This window comes from Hibiscus syriacus, unplaced genomic scaffold, assembly GCF_006381635.1.
Source record: "Hibiscus syriacus cultivar Baekdansim isolate YM2019G1 unplaced genomic scaffold, ASM638163v2 tig00112491_pilon, whole genome shotgun sequence".
In the NCBI taxonomy this organism is placed as follows: Eukaryota; Viridiplantae; Streptophyta; class Magnoliopsida; order Malvales; family Malvaceae; genus Hibiscus; species Hibiscus syriacus.
In genome coordinates, this window is record NW_024063344.1 from 1,632,638 (window position 1) to 1,657,216 (window position 24,579).

General features: G+C 34.3%; 1 protein-coding gene and 2 pseudogenes across 1 annotated transcript; all 3 read right to left on the reverse strand.

Annotated features, from left to right (window-relative positions):
• Positions 1 to 1,059: 1,059 nt before the first annotated feature.
• Positions 1,060 to 3,317, reverse strand: LOC120180330 (pentatricopeptide repeat-containing protein At5g27460). The gene is made up of 2 exons (XM_039185677.1): positions 2,854 to 3,317; positions 1,060 to 2,649 (listed from the first exon to the last, which is right to left on the reverse strand). The coding sequence occupies exons 1-2, from the start codon at positions 3,166 to 3,168 to the stop codon at positions 1,390 to 1,392; spliced, it is 1,575 nt and encodes a 524-aa protein (XP_039041608.1). The 5' UTR covers positions 3,169 to 3,317; the 3' UTR covers positions 1,060 to 1,389.
• A 997-nt stretch (positions 3,318 to 4,314) lies between these two features.
• On the reverse strand, positions 4,315 to 6,793 carry LOC120180291 (annotated as a pseudogene).
• A 15,806-nt stretch (positions 6,794 to 22,599) lies between these two features.
• On the reverse strand, positions 22,600 to 23,936 carry LOC120180141 (annotated as a pseudogene).
• Positions 23,937 to 24,579: the final 643 nt, after the last annotated feature.

A 24,579-nucleotide genomic window follows, 5' to 3' on the forward strand; every position in this document is an offset into this window, starting at 1 on the left:
GTGATATGATTGTTGAATCCTCGTGATTTTATCTCTTTATCAAATAACAATCTTAAAAATCACATATAAAAAGAGAATGATATTATTCTTAAATCTTGTAGGATGTAAAAGTACTTATTATAACTTATCTTTGAATGTTGAAGTATCATACAATGACCAGATTAAAGGTTTAATAACAATGAAGATCTAATTATAAAATTAATGAAGATTGAACGATCCAATGATACAACTAAAAAATAAATGTCAAAATTAGATAGTAAATGAATATTTGGGGATGCTCGTATTATTAATAAAATAATATAAAACAGTTGTGTTTGTGGATACCCAAATTATTAATAATAATATAAAATATATATTTTTTGGGATAAGTTTTATATATTTGCTCAAAAGAAACAATGAAATTGCTATAATTTACACGTAACAATCAACAACAGGAAAATTCAACAGGGAATATCTCACATACTACAGAGGCGAATGTTCACAAGATCTACCCTATCAATGCTCTTCCCTTGAAGTTTGATTCTGAGCATCTCTTTAACAGTGGAAAGAATGGCAGCAGCTTCCCTAGATTTCCCCTGAACAACCAGTACTTCCTTTCCTCCCAACTGGTATAAACATGAACACTCTATGCTAACCTAAGGATGATGGTGAGTAAAGATTTACCCTTACGATTGATAACTGCCCACTCAATCTCCTCTTACCAACACATGACTATAAAATAATATTAATGAGTGTAATGAATGAAATAAATACAAATAAATATTTTATATTTTATTAATAATGTTTTCATTAATAGGTTTACCACCATTATTATCTAAAATAATTATATTTATTTCATTAATAATGTTTGCAGATTTTTTTTTTTGATTTTCTACACCTGCTCAGCATCCTCTTATCGCGAGTTGTTACAGTTCATAGTTTCTAAAATAACTATTTTCCGTTTCAGGTTTTCCAGCACTATCTCCATGCTTGGTGTATGTGTGAATGTGCTTGTTGAGAGAGATGAAACTCAGCATTCACACCAGAATTCGAAAACTATAAAGAAGTGTTACCAGAACATTTCGTTTGGAATGTGTAGAACTCGATTATCAGTTACTGTTAAATTCCAAATTTAGTAGCAATACAACACCATGTATTCATTTTGGATACAACTTAGCAAGATGGAACTTAGAAGTAGTTACCCTGCAATCTCAAAGCTGCTATAATGGTTTCGTTGGAAGACAAGGTTCTAGTGGCATCCATCAAGAGCAGCTGCTCTGACTCGTGCACTATTTCTCTATATCAACGAGCTGGCTGAGTTGATGGAGCTTTTAACCGGGAACATCGACAATCTTCTTTCCCCTATAATATAATCTGTTTGATCCCAAGAACAGCTGTAAGGCATTGTCACTAATCCCTGGAGTTGATTTTACTTTGCTCGTCGAAACCCTGAACAAGGGTAGAAATCTCATTATCAATCTCAATTCCATCCTTGTACATCATTTCAAGGATGCCGAGAGCTGGTCTCTTAGCCAAAAGATAATTTCTAAGCCACGATTTATATATCTCTGAACTTGCAAGACCCAAACGCTGAATCTCTCTAAAAAAGTTGTTTGCATCTTCCAAATTCCCATGTTTCTCCAAGTATTCAGCAATGGCCACAAGAATCCAATGGGGTGGCCTCCAGTGACAATCTTTTAACATAACAAACCCTCTCTTCATAGCATCGATGGCCTTCACCATGTTATGGCTTCTCACCCGCCCTTCCATCAGAATTTCCCACGTCTTGTAATTGGGACACCCTCCTTTCTCCAATGTGCGGCGATGCAGTGATTCAGCTTTATCCATCCATCCATTCTGCATGTATGCACCTAAAAGGACATTGGAGACTCTAATATCATAGTTTCTACAGTTGGACTCCCACTCCATAAACACCCTCTCCGCTTCTACAATATCACCCAACCGAACCAAACATGATAATATGCACATATAATTGGCACAAGTCATTCTCTTACCTACGGCCTTACTTGTTTGCCAAAGCCGAAGAACCTCAGTCTTTTTTTTCAAAGATGTGTATTGAGTCATAAGGAAGATATAACCAAACCTATTACTTGCAGACAGCTTTGTTTCTGCAGTTTTGAGGGCAATATCTGCTTTCACAACCAGACCTGCCTTGGAATAAATATTAGCTAAAGTAGACATCGTGCTCCAACCCAAATCGACACTCTTATCACTCAGCATTTCAGCATACACGGCTTCAGCTTTTGCAACACCAGATGATTGGGCACAAGCATCCATCCAAATGTTGTATGATAGAACATTTTTGGGTATTTGGTTTCGAGTCATTTCCTTGATAACCAAAGGTACTTTCTCATACTGAGATGTTGCCACATACAGTTTCATCATTTCATTGTATGGATGGGGACTGAGGGTCAGCCCCAAAGCAGAGAGCTTCCTCATGAAAGCCTCGGCTTTCCCAATGTTCCTTTCTTTTACATAACCATTAAGAAGAGGGAGACAAGCCGCTTTCTGGGAAGCATTGTTGGGTAAACGATTGAAATGTTCTTCGGCTGCTGTGAAATCACCGACCTTGATGAGTAATTTCACTTTACTGGCATTATCAACAGCTGACATCTGTAAACCTTTTTGAGCTTCTTTCCATGTCAAAATCTGTTCGTTTCAGATAGTAAATATAGCACAAAATCAAATTCATGAAACCCATAAAAAATACCCTTTTGGCTTAGAAAATTCATTTTGTCTGCTGTATTTTGACTAACCAGAAAATTTCTTCCAATTAAAAGAATGAACTTCATGTCCTTTTTAGCTTTCTAATACACTATCAAGAAATTCAGAAGATGAAAAGAAGGAAAGAACCTCGAGGGCCTGATTGTAGCGCCTGGATTTGTGTAGAATTTCGGTAATGGATAGGAGCTCCGTAATGTCAACCTTGCGACCTGAATCAACCCAATCTCGGAGCACCCTGGTTGCACTTTCGATTGGCGATTTCAGTCCCAGAATCCTCCTCTTTAGACTTTCTTTATTATCACCAGCAGCAACAGTTCTTGCACCAGGCCTTTTCATCGCGTAATTCGAGCAAGCAACAGAACTTATTGGCCGCCGCCACCTAGCTATTGCAAGCGTATCGCCGCAATTTCTTTTGAGATTACAGAAAATCGAGCGACTCCCCATGGACGATTAAACTCTGCCTCTGCTCTCAAGGTCTCTCAAAGCTCCGTTCGTGGTTTAGAGAAAAGGTCGCAAAGTACAGCGAACCTTTTGCCACAGATTCTACAGCATCAAACGCGACGTTCTCAGTGCACTAAACGGCGGGTTAGTACGTGCGTTTGGTTGCGAAAAAGATCGGGAAATAATTTTTTTTAAAAAAAAATTATTCTCACATTTTATTTATAGAAAATATTATTATCATATAGTAATAATTTATTAATAATAATAAATTTTTTCATTAAAATAGTGAGAATATCATTAATTTCAAGTTAATAAGTATTACACAATTCTTGCCGTTTTGAATAAAAATATTTCCAAAAAAATACAAAATCTAATCATTGACAATTTTTTTAATTATTAATCATTAATTTAAAAAATTGCTCATATAATATTTAAGAGGTAAATTGCTCGTATGATCATTCAATTATTTGAGAAATGTGATTTGACCATCCAATTGTTAAACCGATAATTTAAGACTTTCATAATCTCAGTTGTTAGTCACTAATAATTGAATAGACGACAACATAATAGTATAAGATTTTATATGGCATTGCAATAATAATTAACATGTTACATGACATTGTCCACGACATTACAACATAGATATTTTTCTAATTTATTAAGTGACATCAATTGCTAAAAAGAGTGTTGTTTGTCTTGTGTTTGAGTAATTGCGTCTATAAGGTGTGTACATTGTCCATAGGTAAGAAAGACTATGAACATATACTATTTTGTAATTATCTCATACTAGCCAAAAAAAAATCTAAAAATTAAGTTAAAAGGAAGGTCATTTAGTTTTTTCTATAAAGTGTATTTAGTTCATCTTACTTTGAAAAAGATTACAATTTTGTTAATAACATTTGAAGAAAGTCATTTGAATAGTTGAAAATCAATTTAGCTAATAACATTCACGTGATTTAGTTCAACAAATTAGTGTTTATAATTATTTAGTTAATAAAAAATTTCATCCGAATTTATTCATTTAATTAGAGCTTATAATTATTTTTAAAAAAACCGTAAAATTTAAAGTTCAAGATATATATTCCTTTGTGTCTAAGAAAATAATAATAAAACGGGAAAGAAACTAGGGAAATTTAAATTATAAGTAGTAGTTACAAGGACTATGGCTATAGGCAATTTATTATCTAACTAGCTGGGGGGAAAAGGGAGGGGGGGGGGGAACAATTTAGTCAAACAAAGCTGGAACCTGTAATTGCAGGGGTGATCTAAACACTAGAGTTGTCATCGGGACGATTGGGAAGCTCAACTGATTTGGTATGGGTTTGGGGAGTTTCTTTCTTCTTGTTCTTAATTTTCTTCATGTCAGGATAGAAGTAGGAAAGGAAGCCCCAGAGTGAGAGAACAAGGGACAAACCCTTCTCTGCTTCAAACTTCTCTCTGAAGAATATCACTGCCAAAATCTCTAGAACTGGCAATTGAATGGCCGTCACCATCCCCGATAGCAGAGATGATGCACAAAACACTATTCCCATTCCTCCCAGGAAATAACCCTGCCACAATATTGCACTAAAAACAGCTACAATGTAATATTTCGTTTCTCCCAGCTCGAATTCCTTTGCCTCCCTTCCAATTGCCTGAAACAAAATCAATGTATAACTTGTCTCAACTACTATTTGGTTTAATTGGATTAGCAGTAAGATGAGGCAAAAACAAACCTTGAAATCATTGTTAATGAGCATGCCGATGGTGCAAAAGGCAGTAGCGAACACACTCGTCAACAGCTGAATCTCCAGCACAAGAGCGTAGGTGATTTCTTGGTTTGCCTTCTGGTACATTAATTCCACCAAAGGCAATACCAAGCCATACAAAGCCGCTGCAGCTAAGGTCATTAAGAAACCTATTGTATATTTCTTGGTAGATTCATTCTCAATCTCGCTGCTGCTCGCAGGCACAGCCAAAATGCCTGCCCCTATGGTCAACAAAAACACAGCGTTTATGGAGTAAGCACTGAACTTTTGTTTCACCAACAGGAAAGCAAACACCGCGGTGAAAGCCAACTGTGAGGCGAGGATTAAATTACAAGTCGAAACGGGAAGAAGAGACACGCCATAAGCGAAAAAGTAGTTGTCAAGGCCCGTGAGGATTCCGATGACGGCGGAGGGGATGAACAATCGCGGTTTCATGTAGAAAAACTTGTTTTCCGATTTGGATTCGGCCGTCCTAGAACGGTAAATGTAAGAACAAGCGATGATGAGTAAGTAGATGGGCCAAGCTGCTGTCTGGAGGAAGCTGGAGAACCAGATCCGTTTCCCGCCATGGAGGAAGTAGACGCGCGATAAAAGTGAACCTCCGCTGTTGCCTATAGTAAGGATGATGCAGTTTATTGCTAGCAGATTTTTCTCATGGTGGTATCTTCAGGTTTAGGTTCCTTCCCCTCCGTTGATATATTACACGTGGTGTTTAAATTCAGTTTTTTGTATTTGGATATTTGCTGCTACCCCACTGTGTAAGAACACTGAATTTTAGAGGTTGATAAGGAGGATTTTCTAAAATAAGCTACTTAAGGAGTAATTAAGGTCAAGAGAGATTTAAAATATTTGATCTGAGCCGTTGAATGTGTGAAAAAAAATGAAAAACCGGTAGAATAGCGTATCCGGTTATTGCCGGCTAGTTTTTATGTAAACGAAGAAAAACTTGAATTTGACCAAATCACATGATTTATGACAGCAACCCATATGCATCCTATCATTTTAAAGATTTGACAAAGAAACCTAACAGATTTTAACTTGTACTAAAAGGTAAATCAATTCATTTTAATGAACCTGAAACCTAACAAGAAACAAGTCACCTGCGCTGCACGAACCGAACTTCCATGGGCAAATATTAGGCTCGTAATCGAATCTAACGTCTAAAAGAATTATTCATGAATTATTCGGTGAAAAGTTTATTTGTGTTAATTTATTTATTAAAAGAATGAATATAAATAAGATTTTATGTCCGTTTAATTAAATGAACGAACGCAGACAAAGAGCTCATTCGTTTATTTATATTCATGAATGTTCGATAATTTATTCGTTTATTTATATTCAGCCCAATTTTCAAACTCGTTTAAACTATTAAGAACTAATAAATTTTAATCATAAACCCATTAATATTTTAAAACTCAATTAATCTTAAACCCAAATAAAAAAAAATACACAAACCAATTAAAGAAAATGTGAATTCTAAAATTATTTTGAAAGAAAAAAACTTTTTTCAGATACATTCGTTCGTTTATGTTTGTTTATCATTTTAACAAACGAACACGAACAATATACATTCCTTCACGAACAAAAAATTTTGTTCGTTTAATTATTTATGTTTGTTTGTTCAACTAAAATTAAATAAACGAATATAAATATATCTTTATTAATATTCGTTCGGTTCATTTATATGTCTACCAAATGCAGTAATCTCTTGTGCATAACAACACCTTATGCCCTTTTCGACAATCACATCCAACGCATAGCTGCAATGAGTTCTGTACCGACCTATACTGAGTTGTATTCGATGGCTCAGCCCTGTTCTCAACGACCCTAACTGCCATATGGTTCCCATTTCTAGCTGGGCAGCTACGTGTTTTAACCATTTGAATTTCACTACTGATATTAGTGAGTAAAATTTGATTTGGTTTAAAAAAATTGATCTTTTTGATTTAATTTGATTAAAAAAACTTAATTCAAATTTAAAAAAATTAAGTTTAAGTCGAGTTATACAATGCAACTAGAATAACTTATTTTTTTAGCAATTAATGGATTGATTTTTAAGTTTGAGTCAAATCTCTTGAATTTATTTGATACATATATATCACATATGAAAAATATATATGTATTGTACATTGTTATAGAAAAAATCATTTAAAATGAAATCAAATGATATTATAATATTATAAATATTTATAATTAAATTTAAATAGAAATTCGAATACTCGACTCAACATGAAAAAAATTCAAATCAAGTTTGAGTTATAAAATAAGTTTTATCAACTCGATTTTTTTTATTCGACTCAATTTGAACGAATATTCACCCCTACCCGATGCCACTTGGGCCAACTGCAAATCTTCGTTAGCTGTTGTCTTGATTTCTGATATTATTCTGCTCTTCGACAATTTGGCTTTGTACCTTCCCGTAATTGCAAAGTTCCTTCGTAGTACATGTATACCTGTTAATTATGCAGATACTTAATTTGTAGTTAATTACATTTATTCTAATAAATATTAAATATCTTTAATATTTTAACTAACATAAATAGTATTATAGGAGTGTTGATCGCAATAGTTTTATTCCACACTTTTTCGCATTTTATTTTTGGAAAATTTTAAAATTATTTCATGACTTAATTAATTAAACTAGATGTATATTATGAATAAAAGAAGTTAGAGAAATATGAATCATAAAAAATATTTAAGGGAATGAGATAAATACTCTATAAACAACCCTTTAAGTGAACTAGATGAAGATTAAAAATTTGATGTTTGAACTATAATTAATTCTATTATAAAATTTAAACTATTAGTTCAATAGTTTTACAAGAGATTTAATTCTTTTTCTTTTATCAGTATGGGATGATTATATGGTAGTATCTATTGAAATTTTTCTTAATTATTGACAATGCACACACCCTACACCATACGAATGTAATTATTCAAACCTGAGACTTTTAAGGAAAACAACATTCTATTTTATTACTAAAATCACTTAATACATTAAAAACTGCTTCTTGTATTTAAGCACGAGCAAAGATATATAAAATGGTGAATAAATGTTTAATTTAATTTGTAACTTAAAGTCAATCTTAAAAACTTCATCTATTAGCTTTAATATGTATATATAATGCATATTTAGAAAAAGTAATATAATAGAATGTTGCAGAAGACGTCTATCGGATAGAGTAAAATCGCAACTCATAATTTGATAAAATAAAAATGAAGATAAAAGAAGACACAAAATTTACGTGGAAAACCCCTAATAATATAGGGTGAAAACCACAGGCAACGGTAGAAGAATTTCACTATGAGAAAATAGGAATTACAACTTCTCTCTATCTACCATGGATAAAACAATGATAATTCTCTCTTCATAAAAAGGAGAAAACAACTCTCAAGAAACTCTCTAAATTCTCTAGTATTGGAAGAAAGCTAGAATGCTTTGGGATGATTTTGAAGCTAAATGAGCTAGGGTATTTATAGTTGAAGCCTAATGACTAATTTGTAAATACCCTAAAGTTTAGTGACTAAAGTTTGTGATTTTACCATTTAAAAAACCAACATTTTCAAGCTAACTTTCGGTGCCCTTAATATATATATATATATATATAATTTTCCACCGAAAATGCATGTGCATGCTTGACTTTTCCACAATCTCCCAATTGAAGATTTGATTGTAACAATCATATCTTCACACCATTCTTTCTACCTTGTACTTTTATGTTGCTTACGTTTTGTTGAAAACATTTTGATGTTTCGATATAACAAATTAAGTTAAATGAATTTTAAGATTTTCCAAATAATTTTCTAAGTATATTCGATATAACTATTCGAATATCAAAACATTACTCCAAATCTTTCAAAAATCATTTTTAATCCTTACTCAAGTGTAAAGTTAAGTTTTAATCTTAAAACAATTTCAAAATAATTTTACAAAGTATTTCGAACCATTTCAAAGCCAAAAATTCCAGATTGCTTAGAGGAAACCGATTCCCCCCCAAGGGGGTACCGATTCCCCCTGAATGGTTTGGCTCCGAGAATTCCAGTATGCTCGGAGGGAACCGATTCCCCCCATGGGGTACCGATTCCCCCCTTGTATAACGGTCGAAATATTTGAATTTTACACTTAGGGAACCGATTCCCCCCACGCTCCAAACTGTTTTATTAATTGTTTTCACACTAAAACGGCTATATTATTTTCTCTAATCATCCCCAACGTTCAGAAGTGATTCAAGAAGTATTTAAGCAAGCTTAGAAGCCATTGATAAAAAACAAGAAACATCAAGCAATTAGAATCAAGAGAGAATCAAAGAGAAAGCATCAAACCATTCAATATCATTTTGCTTTCAAGAACACTTATTGTGCTCAATTGTATTTATCTTGAGTGTTCTTTCTTTGTTCTAGAATGTGTAAACATATTTGCCTTGTGAGGTTTTCTTGTAAGTTTGCAAATTTGTATTTCTCTTTGAGAAAAGAGTGTCTCAAGAATTGGGGTATATTCTTGAGGGAGTTGTAAGGTATCTCTTTGGCCTCAAAAGAAAGAACAAATTAGTGAATTTGTTGGGAAAATCCTTAGTGTGGATAACTAAGGTAGGGACGTAGGACTTTGGTTGATAAAGTCGAACCACTCTAAATCGCTGTGCAATTTCTTTCAATTTTCTGCAAAAGCTTCCACCAAAATTTTTATTGTCAATTCACCCCTCTTGGCCGATTCAGTCAATCGATTAACTCAATAATTGGTATCAGAGCCTAACTCATTTGAAGGTTTAATCGCCTCTTGAGTCGATCCGGGAAGAGTTAAATCGATAAAGATGGCGTCCACTTTCGGTTCATTCTCAATGGAAGAATCCAGACCTATTGACGTGCCTCCACACTTCAATGGAACAAATTATCATCATTGGAAGAGGTGTATGATGATATTCATCAAAGCATTTATGGAAGCTTGGATGATAATCAAGAAAGGATATTCCTCTCCTACTAAGAAGGCAAAGAAGTGGATGTGTTCAAGAACGGAGTGAAGCTCAACAAAACTCAAAGGCTATGCACATGTTGTGTTGTGCAATTGATCCTAATGTATATAAAGGGTTTCTTCTTGTTCAAGTGCCAAGGAAATGTGGATAAGCTTGAGGAGATCTATAGAGACAAGGAAGAAGAAGAACCATAAAAGTGGTGTCTCTATTAGCTCTCACAGAGCCAAAGGTATCTTCTAACTCAAATATAAAATTCAAAATCTTTTAATGAGTTACAGATGCTTATGATAAATATTTTCGGAGTTTGAGACCATGAACTCCAAATACAATAAATTGATTTCTAAATTTATTGCTAAAAATGATCTTCTTTTGAAAGCTAAAACACACTTGGAAAATCAAAATGAAATGTTGAGAAATGAGTTAGAGCTTTCAAAAATAAAATCTGAAAACTTTGAAAAAGAAAATTTCAAATTAAACAAACTTCTTCTAGAAATGAAAATAGATTTTGAAAATCAAAATGAAATCTTGAAGAAGGATTTAGAACTCTCAAAAATGAAATTTGAAAGTATCGAAAAAGAAAATTTCAATTTGAAAGATAAGCTTGAATGTTTAACAAGAGAAAAAAGATCATTCTAAATAATTCATCTAGTTCAATAATGACAATATGTTCACATTGTCATTATCATGGTCATAAGGAACATACTTGTCCTTTAAAAAGGAAAACAATTTAAAAATTAGACAAGTATGGGTTCCAAAGGAATAGGCATTGAAACTAATGTTCAAAGATCCAAGTAATTTGGATACCAAATCTACTTAAATGTCTCTTGTAGGTGTGTGAGAGCAATGGTGATAAGATGATGATATTCAGATGCTCTAGCCACACATGAAAAAGGAATGGGTAACCTCTAAACTTAATTTTTTTTATTTGGTTGCTCATTTAGTTTATGCATGCATGTGGTTTTAAATGTTAAATAATTCTAAATGATTATGTTTTGTCTCATGTATGTTGAAAATATTGTATGACGAACATAATAATTTTTGGTAATGTTTATAAACTCTAGTTCATTATATTTTTTTGGTCAAAATTGTTTTTAAAATGCAATTGATATCTCTTGTTAACAATTGATATCGATTTTTCAGAACTTTGGTTTGCAAAATTTTGACCTGAATTTTTCTTAATGTTTGCATAGATTTTTGTTTAAATATTATAAAGTTTTAATGCATAACATTTTCAAAAACTTTATGCATGTGCTCTTAATCTCTATAATCAACATTGCATAATGTTTTTATATTGAATGGGTTAAAGCATAATCTTTTGAAAAATAAATTTGATAAAAGATACAATATTTATTTAAATGATTGCAAAATTGATTGACATTGCATCTATTTTCGATTATTCTTGTTGGTCATAAAATAGAGATATATACATGATGCATTTAGATTTTATTGATATGACTATTTTGTGCCTAGTTGCTAGGGATGAGCATGATAATTTGTTATGGCATAGGAGACTAGGACATGCTAGTATGAGTGTTTTGCAACGGTTAATTAAAGGAGACCTAGTAAGAGGGTTGCCTAAGCTTAAATTTGATAATGATAAATCTGTGATGCTTGTGCTAAAGGAAAACAAAAGCGAGTTTCTTTAAATCCATTAATGATGTATCAACTAGTAGAGTTTTACAATTGATCCATTTAGATCTTTTTGGGCCAACTAGAACTACTAGCTTGGGTGGAAAACAATATGCATTTGTCTTGGTAGATGACTATTCTAGATATACTTGGGTTCTATTTTTAAGTACTAAAGATGAAGCATTAGAACAATTCATCACGTTTTTAAAAGTAATCCAAAATGAAAAAGGTTACTCTATAACTAGTGTTAGGAGTGATCATGGAACTGAATTTGAAAATCTTGGATTTACTAAATTTTGTAACTCTAACGATATTAGTCATAATTTTTCAGCACCTAGAACCCCTCAACAAAATGGAGTTGTTGAGAGGAAAAATCGAACTTTATAAGAAATGGCTAGAACCATGCTTTGTGAAAATAATTTGCCAAAATATTTTTGGGCGGAAGCCACAAATACCGCTTGTTATGTTGTAAATCGAGTAATGATTAGGACAATTTTAAAGAAAACTCCATATGAAATTTTCAAAAATAAAAAGCCTAACATTAGTTATTTTCATCCTTTTGGATGTAAATTTTTTGTTTTAAACAACGGTAAAGAAAACCTTTGCAAATTTGATGCTAAAAGTGATGAAGGAATTTTTCTAGGTTATTCCTTAAATTCTAAAGCTTATTGTGTATTTAATAAAATAACTTTAGTTGTAGAAGAGTCTATATATGTTGTTTTCGATGATAATCCCCTTCCGAGGAAGGATTCTTGTGTGAATGATGATGTAGGTATTATAAATACAAATGATGTTAGACATGACGTTGGAGAACCATCATCAAAGAAAGAAATGAAAAATGAGGAAACTCATGATCCTCTTGAGAATCCAACCATTGAAGAAAGGGAAGTATCTTATCCAAGAGAGTACAACTATGTCAAGGATGGTGAAATTATAGGTGATCCATCCGAAGGGGTAACAGCTCGATCTTCTCTTAGAAATATTTGTAATTATGTTGCATTTATCTCATGCATAGAGCCTAAGAATATTAAAGAAGCATTAAATGATGAACATTGGATTATGGCTATGCAAGAAGAGTTAAATCAATTTGAGAGAAGTAAAGTATGAACATTAGTTGAAAGGCCTAGTAATAAATCTACTGTAGGTACTAGATGGGTATTTAGGAATAAGCTTGATGAGAGTGGTAATATAGTGAGAAACAAGGCTAGACTTGTTGCTCAAGGGTATACTCAAGAAGAGGGCATAGAATATGATGAAACATACACTCTCGTAGCTAGGATGGAAGCAATTAGAATGTTACTAGCATTTGCATGTTTTCATGAATTTAAATTATATCAAATGGATGTTAAAAGTGCATTTTAAATGGTTTTATAAAGGAAGAAGTGTATGTGGAACAACCTCTAGGTTTTGAAGATTCAAAATTTTCAGACCATGTTCTTAAATTGACAAAAGCTCTTTATGGCTTAAAACAAGCTCCTAGAGCTTGGTATGAAAGATTGTCAAATTTTTTAATTGAAAAAGGTTTTTCAAAAGGGAAGGTTGACACTACATTGTTTCTAAAGCATAAAGGTAAAGATTTATTAGTAGTTCAAATTTATGTTGATGATATAATATTTGGTTCTACTAATGATGTTCTTTGCCAAGAATTTTCTAAGCTAATGCAAAGTGAATTCTAAATGAGCATGATGGGGGAGCTCTCATTTTTCTTGGGACTCCAAATCAAGCAAAGAAAAGATGTCATCTTCATCAATCAAGCTAAGTACGTCAAAAGATATGCTCAAGAAGTTTGGACTGGAAAATGGGAAACCTCATGACACTCCAATGAGCTCTTCAACAAAGCTTGACTTAGATGAAGGAGGTAAATGTGTAGATGTAAAATTATATAGGTCAATGATTGGCTCTTTGCTTTATCTAACTGCAAGTAGATCGGACATTATGTTTAGTGTTTTCTTATGTGCTAGATTTCAATCATGTCCTAAGGAATCACATTTACTAACTGTTAAGAGAATCTTTAGATACCTTAAGGACACTCCTAGTTTAGGACTTTGGTATACTAGAGACTCTAGCTTTAGCTTGCATGCTTTTTCTGATGCGGATTATGGAGGATGCAAATTAGATAGGAAAAACACATCCGGTACTTGCCAATTCCTTGGAAATATGCTAATTTCTTGGTTTTCAAAGAAACAAAATTGTGTTGCATTATCTACCACTGAAGTCGAATACATTTCAGCTGGTAGTTGTTGTGCACAAGTTTTATGGATGAAACAACAACTTTTTGATTATGGAATTGAAGTAGGTATCATTCCTATCAAGTGTGACAATACTAGTGCTATTTGTCTCACTAAAAATCCCATCCAACACTCTAGATCTAAGCACATTGAAATAAGACATAACTTCATTAGAGACCATGTCACTAAGGAAGATGTAGTTCTAGAATTTGTTGATACTTTGCACCAATTAGCGGATATCTTTACAAAACCCTTAGACAAAGAAAGATTTTGGACACTTAGGAGAGAATTAGGTTTGACCAACCTATCTTCACTTTAGTGTTTAAAATAATTTTGGCACTTTTAAGAATAAATGAAAAATGCTTATAATAGTAATTTTTGATTGCATTCATTGTTATTAGTTAGGGGGGAGTTTATGATTCTTGATGAAAAATTAATTTTATGTTCAAATATTGTTTAAAGATTAATTTAATTGTTTGAACATGATTAATTTTCAATATATGAGTTGCCAATACCACTAGAGGAAATTAATTTAGCATTTTGGGTGTTTAAAATCGGATTTTAGCATTTTGGTGCAGAGGGAATTGATCCCCCCATGAGGGAACCGATTCCCCCCACAGGGGAATCGATACCCCCTTGGGGTTCTGGTTATACACGGGCAGAACCCTTCAAAATCCTCAAAAACCCTATATTTTCTTCCTTGCCACCAAACTCTCTCCCTATCTCCATTCTTGCCTCAAATCATCTATTTTAATCGGAATTCACTTCAAATATCATCTTCTAAACTTGCAATCATCATTAAAATCGTGCAAACAACATCAAAATCCACTCAATCTCATCATTCAAGGTAAAATTTTCTAAACTCACTATTTAATTGATTTTGAACATATGACTAGTTTTAATTAGTTCTAGGATGAACTTTAGATCGGGCATTGATTGTTTAGTGATTAGAAACTATATATTATAACTAATTTCATCAAAAACACAAGAATTTTCCACAAAAAAATTTAAATTTTCGAAATTAAAAAAAATTGTTAATTTTCAAATTATTGTGTTTTGATTAAATTATGTTGTTGTTATGAAAACTATACATATGTTGTTTCTCAAAACCGTATTTTTCAAAAGTTTTCAAAAACTTTGCCATTAGGATTGATTTAGAGAACCTTGAAATATTGAGGACTTAATTGAGTTTTGGGATTGATTGAATTGCGTACATGCGTTTTAAATTGCAGGTTATCCATTCTATTCTGATTTCCTAAACCATGTCCAATCCTAAACGTGCTAGGTCATCATCTAGTCGCTCACACCGTCAACCAAATCCACCTCCTATTTCAATTTCTAATCCTAATCCCATTGATCCTAACTTGACTATCCAAAATTTGTGTTTCAATCATCCTGGTCCTAGAAATCATTGTTTTTGGTATTATCAATATTTCGACTCTTACAAAATCCGGGAAGAACGTATTCCTTCTCGTCAAGCTATGTTAGCTATCAATTTTAAATATCTTTCTCTTTTACAAGAGTGGAAATTTGATAAACTCTTTGACCTTGAACCCATCATTTACCATCAACTTGTTCGTATTTTCTATTCTAATGCCGTTTGTGTTAAAAACCAAACTGAAACCGAAACCATAGGAATTCATTCCTACCTCCTAGGACAATTCTTATATATTGACTCGGCTTACATAGCCAATACATTCGGATTAGATAACGATGGTATTTCAAATGAAAAACAGGTTTTAGGATCTCGTTATAAAAGAAGAGATAGTGCGAGTGTCCTAGACCTACATGAACGTTTTCTTCATCTAATAATTTCTTGGTGGTTTCGACCATCTGGAGGTTGTTATTCTACTCTTAGAGCCTTAGATCTTTGGTGGTTACATTGTTTCGAAAACAATATTAAAATTAACCTACCTCAGATTATTTTTGCTGAAATTGTTGAAACCGTAAATCTTGTTCCTAACAAGAAACTCTGTTCCTTTCTTGTTTACGGATGTATTTTGAGTAATCTGTTTTCCAAAGCTGGGCTTAGAGTCGGTCTAGATGCCGTTTTCCCCCTTAAGAAACAAATTAACCTTCTTTCCTTAACGAGAGCGGGATGGATTAAGGATAAGGAAACCGGTGAATGGGTTCGATCTTCTGCAAATACTCCGGGAGCTAGTTCTTCACAAGCTCCACCCGAAGCTGACGAAGATCTCGAGCTTGAGCAATTAATGCGAGACATCGATGAAGCCGAAGATGAGCCTGAGCAACCCGAGGAGCAAGCACAACAAACGCATCAAATGCCTCCATATTTTCAATCCTTTATGGAGACATTCGATTTCCGATATGCTACCATGGATTCGCGCTTTACTTCTATAGAGTCCCACTTATCTGCAATGGGATCTCAACAATTAGAAATTCTTCGGGAGATGCGTGCAAACAACGAAGCAACCAACACGCATATTAATGACCTCACTCACGAAATGGCCGCTATGCGAGCTCGTTTTCCTCTTCCTGATCCAGATATGTGATTCTGTGCTTAAATTTAAAACTTTGAACTAAAACGATTATTGCTTCAACTTTTTGGATTGTTTGATTTTGTGACTTTGGATTTGTTTGTTTGAATTTATATATTTTCTTTTGATGGTTTAGTTAAATTTATTGCATCATTTACATCATTATAGCAATATGACCAATTTTGTCATGTCACATTAATTATGAATATTGATTATGAAACTAATTGCTAACGTTTCTCTTGCTTGTGATCTTAGCAGTTTATATTATATATAATAAATTGGCTAAATGATTTCAAAACCTTGTTTAAATTCTTTAAAATGTCTTTTTGATTTAACAAAAATGGGGAGAAGTGTTAAATGTGTTTTAAATGATAAATGGGAGAAGTGTTAAAGTAAGGGTGAATAATTTCAAAACTTGATTTCAAAATCTTAAAATTACTAAAATGTTTTGTTATTTCAAAAAGGGGGAGATTGTTGAAAACATTTTAATGTTTCGATATAACAAATTAAGTTAAATGAATTTTAAGATTTTCCAAATAATTTTCTAAGTATATTCGATATAACTATTCGAATATCAAAACATTACTCCAAATCTTTCAAAAATCATTTTTAATCCTTATTCAAGTGTAAAATTAAGTTTTAATCTTAAAACAATTTCAAAATAATTTTACAAAGTATTTCGAACCATTTCAAAGCCAAAAATTCCAGATTGCTCAGAGGGAACCGATTCCCCCCCAAGGGGGTGCCGATTCCCCCTGAATGGTTTGGCTCCGAGAATTCCAGTATGCTCGGAGGGAACCGATTCCCCCCCATGGGGTACCGATTCCCCCCTTTTATAACGGTCAAAATATTTGAATTTTACACTTAGGGAACCGATTCCCCATAGGGGGTACCGATTCCCCCCACGCTCCAAAATGTTTTATTAATTGTTTTCACACTAAAACGGCTATATTATTTTCTCTAATCATCCACAACGTTCATAAGTGATTCAAGGTGTATTTAAGCAAGCTTAGAAGCCATTGATAAAAAACAAGAAACATCAAGCAATTAGAATCAAGAGAGAATCAAAGAGAAAGCATCAAACCTCAAGTTTGAGCATTTCAAGCCTATTTTTCATTCAATATTCATTTTGCTTTCAAGAACACTTATTGTGCTCAATTTTATTTATTCTTATGTGTTCTTTCTTTGTTCTAGAATTATGCAAACATATTTGCCTTGTGAGGTTTTTCTTGTAAGTTTGCAAATTTGTATTTCTCTTTGAGAAAAGAGTGATCTCAAGAATTGGGATATATTCTTAAGGGAGTTGTAAGGTTATCTCTTTGGCCTCAAAAGAAAGAATAACTTAGTGAATTTGTTGGAAAATCCTTAGTGTGGATAGCTAAGGTAGTGGACGTAGACTTTGGTTGATAAAGTCAAACCACTCTAAATCGCTGTGTAATTTCTTTCAATTTTTTGCAAAAGCTTCCACCAAAATTTTTATTGCCAATTCACCCCCCTCTTGGCCGATTCAGTCAATCAATTAACTCAACACGTTTCTGACAGGCCACAAGAGAATCGACACCGAGTAAACGTATCAGCATTTACCGTCTTTGTCATGAAATATGCTATGTTGTCTTTGGTATGGATCTTCTGCATATCTACCATCCCTTCTTCCACCTTTTCACGAATAAAATTGTACTGAACTCGTATGTGCTTTGTCCTTGAATGAAATGTTGTATTCCTTGCTAAATGCAAGGCGCTTTGACTGTCACAAAACAAAAATACATATTCTTGATTGTGCCCAAGCTCCTCCAATAGCATCTTCAACCAAATTGCTTCTTTACTGGCTTGTGTAGCTGCTACATATTCTGCCTCTGTTATGGATGTAGCCACAACTTACTGCAATTTTGAAACCCGGCTTACAGCTCTACTAACAATTTTAAACACATATCCTGTAGTAGATTTGCTTTTATCAAAATCCCCTGCATAGTCAGAATCAACATACCCATTCATAAGTAAGTTTAATCCTTCGTAACATAATGCAATATTTGAGGTCCCTTTGATGTATCTCAGGATCCTCTTTACTGTATTCCAATGCTCTTTGCCTGAATTCGCCATGTACCGACTAACCACTCCCACTGCTTGTGCAATGTCTGGTCTTGTGAATATCATAGCGAACATTAAACTTCTCATTGCTGATGCATACGGTACTCGAGACATCTCCAATCTCTCTTCTTCACTGCTAGGACTCATACTAGAGGATAATTTGAAGTTAATAGGAAGAGGGGTAGAAATTGGCTTACAATCTTGCATGTTGAATCTTGACAATATATTCTTCAAGTAATTCTTTTGTGAAAGCCAAATCTTCCTATTACTTCTGTCTTGATGAATTTGCATCCTTAAAATCTTGTTTTCTGATCCCAAGTCCTTCATTTCAAATTTCCTAGCCAATTGTGCCTTCAATTCTTCAATATGATCTTTGTTGGGTCATGCAACCAACATGTCATCCACATACAACAACAATATAACAAAATCGTTATCACCAGACCTCTTGAAATAAGTAAAAGGGTCTGTATTAAGTCTGTTATATCCAAGACACATAATGAAGGAATCAAATCTCTTATACCAACACATTGGCGCCTGCTTTAGACCATACAGAGATTTGTTCAACCTACAAACCAAGTTCTTCTTTTCGTCTTCTTCAAAACCTTCAGGCTGGAGCATATAAATCTCTTCTTTAAGATTTCAATGAAGAAAAGTTGTTTTAACATCTAGCTTCTCTAGATGTAAGTTCAATGTAGCACATATTGCCAAGACTACTCGAACTGTTATTAGTCGAACCACGGGAGAAAATATTTCATTGAAATCAATATATTCTTTTTGAGCATATCCTTTGACCACCAGTCTTGCATGATACATCTCCACTTGATCGTCACCATTTCGCTTGATTTTGAATACCCATTTGTTACCAATTGGCTTCCTTCCTTGTGGTAGTGGCACAAGGTCCAATGTATTATTTTTATGAAGGGCTTTAATTTCTTCTTGCATCGTCATCATCCATAGTGAAGCATCTGAGCTGTTTATTGCCTCCTGGTATGTTGATGACTCACTGTCCTCTGTTAAAAGATAGTATGCAACATTTCCTTCTATAACATAATCTGAGTGTCAGTTGGGACTTCTTCTCACACGATCTGATTGACGAGTTGTTGGAGATTCGGAACTCTTTGGTTCTTGTTCATCATGTACTGGTTCTGCTTCAGAAGAATCTTCTTCTTCAACCTCGTTTTCCACATGTATCTGTGTAGTCTCTGACTTTTCAGTACTATCATCATCTTCTTTTCTTTGTAGTTTATCTTCTACAAAGATAACATCCCTGTTGATGATCACTTTACGGGCAGTGGGATCCCACAAGCGATACCCCTTTACACCATTAGCATACCCCAAGAATTTGCATTTCTTGGATTTTGGATCAAACTTTGAAATTTCTTGGGAGTTGTACATCACGTACACAATACTTCCAAATATATGGAGGTTTGAATAATCAGCTGGTTTACCACTCCACATCTCCATTAGTGTCTTCAGCTCTATTGCAGTTAATAGAGTTCGATTCACCAAATAACAGGCGGTATTGACTGCTTCTGCCCAAAATGATTTTTCTAGGCCTGCATCCCTCAACATTGCTCTTGTTCTTTCTAACAAGGTTCTGTTCATCCGCTCTGTCACTCCATTTTGTTGAGGAGTGTTCGGCACTGTGAACTGTCTTTTGATGCATTCTTTCCTGCAAAAGTCATCAAATTCTTCACTTGTGTATTCTATTTCATTATCTATTCAGAAACACTTGATCTTATTTCCATAATCAAGTTCCACCCGTGCTTTGAAGTTTTTGAAAGTTGAAAACACATCTGACTTCTTCTTAATAGGATACACCCGACATCTCCTGGAGTAGTCATTAATAAATGAGATAAAGTATTTTGCTCCGCCTAGGGATCTAACTGGTGCTTGCCATACGTCAGAGTGAACCAATTCTATAACACCTTTGCCTCTAGAATTTGATGTGTTGAATTTCAACTGGTGCTGCTTACTTGTTATGCAATGCTCACACAAAGGAAGTGATACCTTTGTTAAGCCTGGAAGTAGCTTTTGCTCCACAAGGACTTTCATTCATTGTTCTGACATGTGTCCAAGTTTCTGATCCCGTAGCATTACAGAATCTGAACTACATGAGGCAACAGAGGCTTCTACTTCTAGCAAAGTCTCCCCCTTCAGGATGTACAAGTTTGTTGTTATCTTTTCGCCTTTCAGCACTACAAGCGCTCTACGGAATGCCTTCATGATTCCATTTTGTGTTTCAATCTTGCTTGCATTATTATCCAACAACCCGTAGAATAATAAATTTTTCTTCAGGCCTTTCACGTGCCACACATCTCGAACAACTTTAATTGTTCCATCATACATCTTCAATTTAATGGTTCTAACGCCAACGATCTCTAAGGCATGATCATTGCAACTATACACAGATCCTCCTAAGACAGGTTCATAACGATGAAACCATTCTCTTCTTGAGGTCATGTAATATGTTGCTCCCGAATCAATGAGCCATATATCTGCAAATCTCTTTCTACATTCCACGGTGGTTGACGCTTCACAACATAGAGCATCTCCATCATCTGAAGTGTTTGCGGTATTGCCTTGTGGACTGGAGTTTTTATATAGACTCCAACAATCCTTCTTCAAGTGACCATTCTTTCCACAATTATAGCACTTTAAATTCTTCTTGCTTCTCGACTTTGATCTACAATGTTTGTGACTGCTGCTTTGGCCATGTTCCGTTGATCTCCCTCTCATCGTTGTCAACGCTTCTGCTTGTTGTAGATTTACTTGTTTGTCTTCCTTGTTCTTGCGCCAATTTTCTTCTTTAGAACAACAGCTGCAACGTCATCGAAGACTAGACTGGTGACATTACTGTTTGTCAAGTTGATGATGAGTTGATCATACGAATCAAGTAAACTTTGAAGTAGAAGTTCAGCACGTTCTTGTTCTCTTATTGTACATCTTAAGGATGTAAGCTGAGAAAATAAAGTGTTCAGTGTGTTTAAGTGCTCTGTCACTGAAGTAGATTCTGGCATACGAAGAGTGTATAATTTCCTCTTAAGAAAAATTTTATTGTGCAACGATGTGGCCTCGTACAATTTGGTGAGATGATCCCATATCTCCTTAGTTATCTTCTTCTCCTCGATGCTTGACAATACTTCATCTGCTAATACTAGATGAAAGTTTGTCATAGCATTCCCCTCTATCTCGATCCATTTGTTGTCATCTGTGAAATCTACCGACCTTTCACTGACAGCTGCTAGACAACCGTCTTTCCTCAGGATAGCCTTCATCTTCAATTTCCACAATGAGAAATTTCTCCCATTTAATTTTTTCAATATCAAATTTTGTTGCCATAGCTTCTATTACGGATAGCTCCCATTATTTCACTATCGTGAATAGTTCTCTGGAGCCTTCAAAGAATGGGTAATACATTCTTACTTTCTTATGTTAGAGGATCCACCTTTTGATGGCAACCACAAAGACAATAAGCATATATTACACACTCAAATCTGGCTCGGATACCAATTGTTACGGAAGACGGCTATCGGATAGAGCAAAATCACAACTGATAATTTGATAAAATAAAAATGAAGATAAAAGAAGACACAAAATTTACGTGGAAAACCCCTAAATAATATAGGGTAAAAACCACGGGCAACGGTAGAAGAATTTCACTATGAGAAAATAGGAATTACAACTTCTCTCGATCTACCAATGAGAAAACAATAATAATTCTCTCTTGATAAAAAAGGAGAAAACAACTTTCAAGAAACTCTCTAAATTCTCTAGTATTGGAAGAAAGCTAGAATGCTTTGGGATGATTTTGAAGCTATATGAGCTAGGGTATTTATTGTTGAAGCCTAATGACTAATTTGTAAATACCCTAAAGTTTAGTAACTAAAGTTTGTGATTTTACCATTTAAAAATCAACATTTTCATGCTAACTTTCGGTGCCCTTAATATATATATAATTTTCCACCGAAAATGCATGTGCATGCTTGACTTTTCCACATAGAACTCATCAAGTATTCTTAGTGATAAAAAATGTTGTTCTCTCTAGAGGTCTTAAGTTTGAATAGTTGTCTTTGCAAGATATATGTGCATCATTAATTGATTAAAAAAAATCTGGACAAATATTATCTTACAATCTTCTCATACTATTCAAAATAATAATAATATAATGGAGAAAAGTTGTGGGAATTTAACGTATGAATAGTTGTTACAAGGACTATGGGTGAAGGCAATTTCTTATATAAGTGGGAAATGAATTCCCATAAAAGAAACAATTTAGTGATAATCTATACTTTTAAACCGTGCTTTGGAGACGATTAGATGATTGCATGTGGGTTTGGGGAGCCACTTTATTTTTCCTCATTCGCTTGATGTCACCATAGAAGTAGGAAAGGAAGCCCCAGAGTGAAAGAGCAAGGGCCACACACACCCTTCTCTGCTTCAAACTTCTCGTCGTACAAAAACACCGCTAGAATCTCTGTAACAGGTAACAGAACAGCAATCACAACGCCCGATAGCAGAGATGAAGCATAAAAGGATTACTCCTATTCCCCCCAAGAAGAAACACTGCCATACTATTGCACTGCAAATCGCAACAACGTAATATTTCCTTTCTCCCAGCTCGAATTCCCTTGCCTCCCTTCCCATTACCTGCCATGAAACAAAATCAATGTTTCTGTTCATCATAGTTATAGAATGAAATGATTGTTTAAACAAGTAAAAGAAAATGCCTTTACTTGCCTTCAATCTCCTACTAAAAAGGATTTTCTTAAACCAATAATTTAAAAAGGTTCGGCATATCTACTTTTAAACGCGGGTCTAAGCGAAGGAATAGCTAAGAAAGAGAATAAAAACAAACCTTGAAATCATTGTTGACCAGCATGCCGACGGTGCAAAAGCCAGTAGCAAACAAACATCACCATCTGAATCTCCATCACAAGCGCGTAACTGATTTCTTGATTTGCCTTCTTGTACGTTAATTCCACCAAAGACAATATAAATCCATACAAAGCCGACGCGGCTATGGTCATTAAGAACCCTAAAATGTATTCCCTGTTCGATTCATTCTCAGGCCGGTCGCTGCTTGAATGCAAAGCCAAAACACCTGCCCCTATGGTCAACAGGAACACAGCGTTTATGGAGTAAGCACTGAACTTTTGTTTCACCAACAGGAAAGCAAACCCCGCGGTGAAAGCCAACTCCGAGGCGATGATTAAAGAAGAAGTCGAAACGGGAAGACGACAAGCCGTAGGCGTAGAAATAGTTGTCAAGGCCCGTGAGGATTCCGATGACGGCGGAGGCGATGAACAAGTGGTTTCATGTAGAAAAACTTGTTTTCCGATGTGGGTTCGGAGGTCCTAGAACGGTACATGTAAGCACAAGCGATGAGGAGTAAGATGATGCGACAACCTACGGTCTGGAGCCAGCTCGAGAACCAGACTCGTTTCCCCCCATGGATGAAGTAGAGGCGCGCTATAAGTGGACCGCCGCAGTTGCCTATAGAAAGGATGATGCAGTTTACTACTAGGAGAGCTTTCCTCATGGTGGCATCATCGGGCTTAGGTTCCCTCCCATCCATTGATTAATCATACCTAAAGTGGTTAACTTGTCCTTTTTTTATTCGTGGTTAGCCACTTTGTAAAAATGACGCAACTTTATGGAGGAGATCGTCACTCCATATATCTGCAGCCATTATTGACAAAGCAATTACCTTTTTGTGAATCTAACCTCAAAATAATCTTTATTCTATAACATTTAAGACATGATTGATTAGTGTTGATGTTTAGTGGAGTACTTGTTTTCTTATGATTATCCGGTAAACCATGTTTATTGTCAAAGAAAATTAATGCAAGAGCCAAAGTATTAGGACCTATGACTTGTAGTTAATTGTAATATTAAAATATGTAAAAAATAATATTTGGATGACTGGATGGATTCTTTAGATACGGCTAGAATCGTAAGTGCATTTACTGTTAATTATCAAGAAGGTCCAATAAGAATTATATTTTTGACGTTACGTCTAACAAACGTTCTACAACTGATGGTCGTGCTTTGCTCTCAATAATCTGGCTCACCAAAAAAAATTATCATCATCATAATTAATATAATAATTTTATTTCCATCTAAAAATATCTTTATTTGAATTTATTGAATGACTTAGTATAAAAATAAATATTATTCTCTCTAGAGATTTTATATTTGAATAACTATGCTGGTAAAACATATATGCATCATCAATAATTAATTTTTTTTAATAAAT